Source organism: Hypanus sabinus, chromosome 4 (genome assembly GCF_030144855.1).
Source record: "Hypanus sabinus isolate sHypSab1 chromosome 4, sHypSab1.hap1, whole genome shotgun sequence".
Classification (NCBI taxonomy): Eukaryota; Metazoa; Chordata; class Chondrichthyes; order Myliobatiformes; family Dasyatidae; genus Hypanus; species Hypanus sabinus.
The window spans coordinates 17,720,328-17,730,076 of record NC_082709.1 but is presented as its reverse complement, the minus strand read 5'-3'; the positions used below and the strand labels follow the sequence as shown (position 1 = coordinate 17,730,076).

The window sequence follows — 9,749 nt, the reverse complement described above, 5'->3', positions numbered from 1 at the left end:
ACATGTCTCCCAACAGTAGCTGGGATGTGGACCACAGATTACAACAGGAAATAGAAAAGGTGTTTCAAAAGGGCAATGTTATGATAGTCAAAGGAGATTTCAATATACAGGTCGATTGGGAAAATCAGGTTGGAAATGGATGTCAAGAGAGTGAGCTTGTTGATTGCTTACAAGATGGCTTTTTAGAGTAGTTTATCATTGAGCTACTAGGCGATCAGCTATACTGGATTGGGTGTTATGTAATGAACTGAAGGTGATTAGGGAGCTTAAGGTAAAAGAACCCTTAGGAGCCAGTGATCACAATATGACTGAGTCCAACTTGAAATTTGATAGGGAGAAAGTAAAATCTGATGTAGCAGTATTTCAGTGGAGTAAAGGAAATTACAGTGGTATGAGAGAGGAGTTGTCCAAAGTAAGTTGGAAGGAGATGCTGGCATGAATGACAGCAGAGCAACAATAGCATTAGTTTCTGGGGAAAATGAGGAAGGTGCAGGTTAGATGCATTCCAAAAACAAAGAAATACTCAAATGGAAAAGTTGTACAACCATGGCTGACAAGGGAAGTCAAAGAACTGAATTGAATTCAATTCAATTGACTTTATTACTTATATCCTCAAAATAGATGAGGAGTAAAAAGCTTTACATTACATCTCCATTCAAATGTGAAATGTGTAATTATAGTAATTTATAATAAATATTATGAACAGGATGGTCAATATAACATTGAAATACTGTTGCGTCAGCATGAATTAGGCAGTCTGAAGGAAGAAGCTGTCCCAGAGCCTGTTGGTCCTGGCTTTTATGCTGTGGTACCATTTCCCAGATGTAGCAGCTGGAGTAGATTGGGGTTGGGGTGACTCAGGTCCCGAATGATCCTTTGAGCCCATTTTTCACACCTGTCTTTGTAAATGTCCTGAATTGTGGGGAGTTCACAACTACAGATGTGCTGGGCTGTCCACTCTCTGCAGAGTCCTACAGTTGAGGGAAGTACAGTTCCCATCCAGGCAGTGATGCAGCCAGTCAGGGTGCTCTCAATTGTGCCCCTGTAGAAAGTTCTTAGGATTTGGGGGCCCATACCAAACTTCTTCAACCGTCTGAGGTGAAAGAGATTGTGCTCCTTCCACCACACAGCAGGCGTGCACAGACCATGGGAGATCTTCGGCAATGCTTAACACTGAAGAACTTAAAGCCACTCACCCTCTCAACTAGCTGAATACTTTCTGCTAGCTCCCTGAAATTTGGCTCATAACTACAGACAGCTAGTCTGAGACAGTCTGTAAGGTGTCTGTCAGTAAGACAGCTCCTGTACTTAGATTTAATAATGTTCATCTGTGAAAATGCAACTTCACACAGATAAGCTGACCCAAAGTAGGCACAGAATTCTAGTGCACATGGGTGAGATGAGGAAGCTTCTTCCTGCTGACGAGCCCCCAAAAGTCACCGCCCCTCGATCTTGCTTTAAGCTCGATGTCATTTTGCAAATCAATTTCCATTTCAGTATCACTTAGCAGCCAAATTCCAGCAAGTGTTTGGTGTGCCATCTGTTCTGTATCAATCGGCAGAAATGGGTTTGAAGTAAATGCAGCAATATCTCTTGTGACGTTTAACTCCCCAAAACGCCAATTGTACTCAATTGCCAGTTTGTCTAGGTAAGCACAGTACTGCTCAGGGAGAAAAGCTTTTTTTTCCCTTGATGGCCTGTAACATTTTCTCCAAGTTGGGAAAGTGTGTCAGCCTCCCGTTCTTTAAATTTGAAATCCATGTACTGAGCTTGGCCTTAAACGTATTTACTGTGCTTATGTGGGGCAGGTGTCAGTCTTTTCCCATGAGCTCGTGGTTAAGTGCGTTTAATTTAGCCGTTAGGTCTGTCAGAAAACCTAAATCCAGTAGCCATGCATCATCTGACAGTTCCACTTGCTCCTCGTTTCTAGTCGACAGAAAAATCTTTATCTCAGGCTGCAAGTCAACAAGTCATTGCAGCACTTTTCCGGAACTCAACCGCTGAACATCAGCATGAAGAATTGTGTCTCCATAAGCGGCATCGAGCTCATCCAATAACGCCTTGAATAAGCAGTGCTGAAGTGCTTTTGCTCAAACCAAGTGTATCAGTTTGACCACCAGTGTAATTACAATAGACAGTAGGTGCAGGAGTAGGCCATTTGGCCCTTCTAGCCAGCACAGCCATTCACTGTGATCATGGCTGATCATACACAATCAGTACCCCGTTCCTGCCCTCTCCCCATATCCCTTGACCCCGCTATCTATAAGAGCTCTATCTAACTCTCTCTTGAATGCATCCAGAGACTTGGCCTCCACTGCCTTCTGGGCAGAGCATTCCACATATCCACCACTCTCTGGGTGAAAAAGTTTTTCCGCATCTCTGTTCTAAATGGCCTACCCTTTATTACTTGAGAAAATTCCACAACCTTCCCAGCCAAGGCCTGCTGGTGAATCACACAGTGATAATCCAGGAAGTCGGGAAAATCAGGGTTATTACGGCACAGTGCTATAAAACCAACGTGCAAACCGTGCATTGCTGGGGCCCCATCAGTAGTAATTGCCATTAGTTTATGAATGGGGATGTCATGTTCACGGACATATTTTTTTAAATTCATTGCAAATATCCTCACCTCTCGTTCTCTCCCTTAAGTGCAAAAGAGTGATGAAGTCCTCCTTTGTTGTAAAATCCTGGAAAGCCATTCAGACAAATACAACAAGCTGAGCTGTTTGCTTTACATCCAGGGATTCATCAAACTGTAGTGAAAAATATTCACAGAGTGACAAGTCCTTTAACACTTGTCGATCCACGTCCTCTGACAGTGACTCTACCCTCCTTGTCACTGTTGCAGGGTCTGCTGAGTTCCTCCAGCGTGTTGTGCGTGTTGCTTTGACCCCGGCATCTGCAGAGTATTTTGTGTTTGGTATATTACATATTGCAGTTTTGATGTCGTTTTTGTTTTTAAAGTCATTAAAAACAGTCTCTGTGGTAATGGCCATTGCTCCTTGAATAAATCACCCTCTGTAAAAAGCTTCTTGTGTTTAGCCAGAAGGTGACTTACACGAAATGATGCGTCGATAGCAGCCTTTATTTTGAGCAGCATGTTTTGTGAAAAACAAATGCAGGGCCTTCAACCCCGATTTCAGCTCCTCAATGTTCCTGGCACGGATTGCGATCTTTGGGGGGGTAGGTGCCTTTAAGTTTCTGGTGGTTGGTGTTGTGGTGCCACTCCAGATTCCCTCTTTCAGTCAGTGCTTGTGTTTGGTGGCACAACATGCATACACGCTTGTCTTTCACCAGGGTACATAGAAATTCCTCTTCCCATTCTGGATGGAATTTGTACATTTTCGCCTTCTTCCGTGGAACTTCCATCGTGCCAGCTAGCTATCTTGTAGGTTATCACCAGCGAGTGCCAGATATTGATGTTTGCGACAGTCTGTATTCTTATATAATCTAATTGGTCACCTTGATGCAGCACAAGCTACACTGAAAAAAATACAACAGTCACATAATGTCAGCACACATGAGACGTACGACGCTGGGCAGCGGAAAAAGAGAAACAGAGTAACCAGGGAAAGCAACTAAGTGTGGGTTAAAAAGGACTCACATATGCGCTCTGGGGGTAAAATTTGCTTTTGCACCAGAAGGTTTATCAGGCATAATGTATTTATAGTAACTTCTTCTTTGAAAAAGGACCACTTGACAACTTCATGCCCAAAGGAACAACTTCATCTGGGACGGCAAAACCAATATTTAATGTACAGAGGTTTTCACCGAACCGCGGTGCATGGCAGAGGGGCCATACACACATGCGCACCAGGCAGAAAGACCAGAAGTAAAATCCCGCAACCCCAGAAACAACCTCATTTTACAAACAGCTTTCCGTAGCAAGAGTATTGCTATATAGTGTTACCATTATCCTAATTAGTCTTACGTACTTATTTTTATAATGCTCACATTACAACAGTATTTATGTACTTATTTTTCTTTTTTTTCAGGATCTACTGGTAAAATCTCAAAGATCGGCCGGTCGATCGTGATCGAATGGTTGGAGACCACTACCCTACACAAACTTCGGTCACCTGCGCTGTGTAATTCCCTAACAGGAGAACAAGTATTGCACACTCTCCCACTGGGACTTCTGTGTACCTAATAAGGAAACTTTCCGAAATACAGTTGACAAACTCTTTTCCATCTACTCCTTTTACTGTATGGGAGTTCCAGTCAAGATGTGTAATGTTAAAACCACATACAACACAACCTTATGTCAACACAAAGTACACTGCAGATGCTGTGGTCAAATAAACACGGACAAACAGGCTGGATGAACTCAGCAGGTCGGGCCGCATCCGTGGAAATGAGCAGTCAACATTTCGTCCTGATGAAGGGTCTGGGCCCGAAACGTTGACTGCTCCTTTCAACGGATGCTGCCCGACCTGCTGAGTTCATCCAGCTTGTTTGTACAACCTTATGTCTTTTTGCTACAATCTGCGATCTCTGTAATAATTTGGTCCTCTAAATCCCGCGGACAGTTAAGTTGTCTATAAAACAGCCCATTTACATGGTCATACCTTTCTTATTCCTCAGTTCCACCCACAAGGCCTTGTTACTGATACCTCTTGGATTAAAATAGACACAATTCAACCCTTCCCATTTCCTGCAATTTTGCCCAATTAACTGCCTATTCTTTCTCACAGTCTCACTACACAGAGCATCTACCAGAATACCAACTGCTCCACCCTTTTCCCTATCACTCAGGTTCCCATCCCCCTGCCAAACTGCTTTAAACCCTCCCCACAACTCTAGCAACTTCCCACTCTAAAGGCTTCAACAGGGAGAGGCAGAGACTAGGGTAGATTACCAGTACTCTTCCTTCCTTCTTTGTCTATTACTGCCTAGAAGCATAGTGAGAATGGGTCTAGCTTCAGTGGTTTCTACTTCATGTCAGATGTGAGATATCTGTGGGATCTTCAGTTCCCCTGATAACGACTGCGGCATGAGTTGCATCCAGCTTCAGATCTTTGCAAACTGTGCCACTTGCCAACCTCAGTTAGGGCCAAAATGGCAGTTAGATTATATTAGTGTACTTCTGAAAACTCAGGTACACCTCCGCACCAATAGCAACATGATCAAAGTCTTTTTACATGACAAAAATTCAAGATTCAAGATTCATTTCAAGATACATTTATTATCAAAGAATGTATAAGTTATACAACCTTGAGATTTGCATGCTGACAGGCAGCAAGAAACCCGAAAGAACCCAATTAAAGAAAAAAAATAAAAATAAAAATAAAAGAGCAAACAATTGAAGCGACCAATAGCATTCTGAACCAAAATAGAGTCCTCAGATCCGAACCACGGAGCAGCCCAAGGTAGACCTAAAGCCTCTCTTATCACTTCATCACATTAGTGGACATGCAGCACAAAATCGCACATGCAGAAATAATGAATACCTTAACTTCTTGACAGTTCACTTATTTCTGTATGTAACATTGGAGAAAAAGTTACAACAGCACATTAAAAAGTAAGCATGAATACTAATTGCAATCTCTATATTTCTGCATTAAACAGAGCAAACCTCCCCTCCATCGGTCACCATCTTTTTCCCCTGTAATAACATGGGAGGCTTAGAGTGACAAAGGTATGTTTCGACCCTGCATACTTGAATAATGAAAATTCTACAGGATTTTCCAAACCCTTTCCCCACACTATTGATGGAGTCTATACTGCCAGCTCATCTATTCAAGAGATATCCACTGAAAAATAATACTTCAAAGAATCTGCAACTCTAACCCTGCTACCATCTTGTTTCAAAAGTACAATCCATTGATGAAGCTATTACTTACAAAACTGAGCTTATATTTTTATGTAATTTTCAATATTCTATTTCATTTCTTGGAATGAAGAATGGTGAGCTTCACAATTATTGAATAGTGTATGAAAGTATGTCATATAAATAAGTATCAGCAAAAGCAACCCACATTGGGAGCTTTGGCAAAGTCAGAAAAATGGACACAAAGTGCATTCTTATTAGATCATTGATAAAATTTCTGCTATAATGTATATTCATTATCACAAGGCAAGATCTGAATTGAATCATCATTAAATTTTTATCATTAGCAGCTATCACATTATGCCAAAAATAGCGATTCCTAAGAGAGCCATTTAGAAGTTAAATTTTAAACTTGATGATAATGGCAAAATGTGTAAGATCACATTGGTGGAGATGAGTTGTAACTTGACAGTCGGGTAAAGCAGCAAAATAGTTATAACATTGTTCTTAAAAACTGGGAAAAACCCTTATGGTGTTTTATTTCTTCTAAAGATAGTGTTCCTGTTGCAGAACAGTAAGTACACAGTACGGTTTACATATGTGTTTTGATCCATTAATCAAGCAATAATAATATGTCAGAGAATTTTTCTTCAAGACCACAAATAAAAACCATTGATTATCTATATCTAGATATTAACTTCTATTATGTTGTCATCATCAGATCTGTGGCATATCAATATTTTTGAGGTTATCAAAATCTAAATTCCAGTATAATTATCATTGCTAAAATGTCAAGCCACAGTACAAATCTAAATTCAAATATAAGAGATAATAAATTACAATTTAATAATTTAATCTACCCTGTTTTCAGGACAGCATTGGAGTGCATTTTAATACGATCAGTTGATAAACTGTCAAAATTAATATGATATTATCGATGCAATGAGAAATATAGATCTAACCCATCAAAATGATTTAACGCCGTCATATATTCTGCTTCTCAAGAAAATTATTTCAACTGGATATTTTTTCATGTAACTATAGTATACTGTACATTCAGAAGCTTAGCATAATTCCATAAATGCACACAAACCCTGCACATTGCAGCTAACATTAAAGAGAAACTAAATATATTTTAATTAACCCAATAAGTTAGCTGTCTGCAGCAAGATCAATAAAGAAATTTCAATATATTCAATGTAAAATGTTGCAGTATGAAGCTATCTTATATTAGAGGGCATTTTCATTTGTGACTAATCCAGTTTTCTAAATATGTGTGCCAGTGGTACCTGGTTATCAATTAATTTGTGGGATCAGATTTTCTGTGCTGAAGCCTGAACACTTGGTGGCGATGACATGGCATCAGAATCAGTTGATGCTCACCCCTTGCTGCACACTAAGATTTGTGAGGGTCTTCTTGATACGAAGTGCTGTCAATCGTGCCGCTCCATTAGCAAACCAACATTCCCACATGATTTTGGCAATCACCAGCAGCACCTTTCAATAAAATAATATTGTGCATTTTTACTACCATTTTAACAATCAACACCCACACAAGGGAGGAACATACATAGAAATTAGTAATAAAATTCAATTTTCTGGTATAGTTTTATATTTTTTCACTCTGTAGTGGTAATATTATTAACCGCCCAAAAAAATTCAGGTCTGATCTCACGTATTCTGCCTACTTCAAATCTTTAGAATATTTCAAAGGCAAAAATTGTACCCTGTGCTCACAGGTCAGCCCATTACAAATTACAGAATTCAGACTCCAACTTTCTTTATGCTTGCCTAATCTTTGGCTTTGAGAGCATTTGCTTTGCAGAGGAAATAGGTGAATAATACATTAAACAAGACTTTATTTAAAACTGGTGCTTTATCTATTCAACCACATTAAGGAAGAATTGATGTACAATCCAATGACCTTTATTGAGCTCTGAGAATGACTACCATGAATAAAAGCCTAGCATAAACTTCGCTGATTAAGCTGATGAGAGTCTGTTGATGTTGCTGGCTGTAACTCATGGGTTTTATATAGTTTAAATGCACTTCTTATAATAATGCTTCAATGGACCATGATTTAAGCGCCAGGACAAATTGGAAAGATTGGGTCCAGGCTTAATCAAAACAGCAGGGTCCAGGCCCCAGAGTATATCAAAGCAACTGAACCTGAGGTTTGAACGACAATGGCCAGGTTGAAAAGGTCAGTGTGTTTGAGCCCAAGGGGAGAGGCAGGCCAGTTCAGCTCACAGTTCTGCAATGTTGACTTGGCTCAGCACTCAGCTAACGGTAGGTGGACAAACTCCCTTTGTAGACTTCAGTTCAGAATTCTATTTGCTTGCTTTTATTCTTTGCATGATTTGTTTTTTTCTCTCTCTACGCATTGAATGTTTGGTGGCGTTATTTTAATGGCTTTCTTTTGGTTCCTTTGTTTCATGGTCTGCTGGGAGACGGATCTCAAAGTTGTATTATCTATACATACTTTGATGATGAATGTGCATTGAACTCTAAATTCTCATGACAATTTGGAAAACATGTTATGAAACCATACCTTCTTGATGAACTTAGCGCATAACTGAATATGTCATGTTAATATGTTCACAATGATGAAGTTAGCGACAAGCAGCATATTAGTGGACAAACTGTTAAAACAATACCTCAGAACAATGCCACTGATCTAGAACCCTTGGCCTTTGACTTTGTTCACAGACGACCTTTCTCATATCTTCTATAGAAGGGTCCAAAGGAACAAGGTCATAATAAGGCATCTGATATTCATTGCAGGCACCTATGGAAAATAGAAATTAACATCACCTCTGGCCAAATAAAACAGTATTGGTATCATTTTAAAGATCCATTCATATAATTAATAGAGCAAATTCTATTGTCTATTCCATGAACTGACAAGATCCACTGTACACTTAATCTAGTAGCAATCTAATACTTGATAGTCAAGGCAACTTACACAGAAATCTGGAGGAACTTAGCAGACCAGGCAGCATCCACGGAAAGAGTGAGTAGTCAATATTGATTATCAATATCTACACCAGCCAATCATTTCTAACAAATCCTGAAATAAGCATATATGTATTTCTTCCCCATAGTTTTCAACAAATAATCCACATCTCTAGTAAGAGGAAAGTGAAGAGGAATGAAATTCTGTGATTTCAATCGTATATTTCCATTTTTATTCCAGTGGACAGAAAACATCGTCAGGAGTTCTCTTCAGGCCTCCAGTCCGCAGTGGCAATAGAGGGAAATGGATTAAATTAAAAAAATTAGAGATACATTTAAAATTATTTATGAGTGACTTTAGTTCCAATCAAGTTAATAATAATATTGTGAAATATGAATTCCTGGAATGTTTTACACAACGTTTTTTGTTAGATCAGTTGACGAGCCAAGCAAGGAACAACCTATCCCAGATTGGATACTGTGAAATATTTTATTTATTTATTGAGATACACCATGGAATAGGCCTTTCCAGCCATGCCTCCGAACAATCCCCCAATTTATTCCTAGCCTAATCACAGGACAATTTACAACCTCTAATAAAACTACCAATCAGTACGTCTTTGGACTGTGGGAGGAAACCCAATCAGTCACCGGGACAGCATGCAAACTCCTTACAGGAGTTGAAGCCAGGTTGTTGTGCTAACCACTGTGCTGCTCCACGGTACAAAATGAGAAGGGGTTAGTTAATTTGTGGCAGAGTGTACTTGAGGAAAGAACGGTACAAAATGAGAAGGGGTTAGTTCAATTGTGGCAGAGTGTACTTGAGGAAAGAACGGTACAAAATGAGAAGGGGTTAGTTCAATTGTGGCAGAGTGTACTTGAGGAAAGAATGTCTTTAGCATGATGCAATGCTTCATTGAATATAAAATAATTTACTCATATGGTAAATCTAAATAGCGGAAACTAAGCAAAACAGGAAGTAGAAATATATAAAGCTTTAGTTAGGCTGTAAAACAACTGTGTT

At 39.6% G+C, this 9,749-nt stretch overlaps 1 protein-coding gene across 1 annotated transcript in view; it reads right to left on the bottom strand.

The window, feature by feature from the left end:
* Positions 1-7,138: 7,138 nt before the first annotated feature.
* Positions 7,139-9,749, bottom strand: part of LOC132392427 (TGF-beta receptor type-1-like) — an 86,267-nt gene continuing 83,656 nt past the window's right edge. The window contains exons 8-9 of the mRNA XM_059966252.1: positions 8,428-8,558; positions 7,139-7,267 (exon numbers count right to left, since the gene is read on the bottom strand). Coding sequence (XP_059822235.1) covers positions 7,139-7,267; positions 8,428-8,558 — 260 coding nt within the window. The remainder of the gene's footprint in view (positions 7,268-8,427; positions 8,559-9,749) is intronic.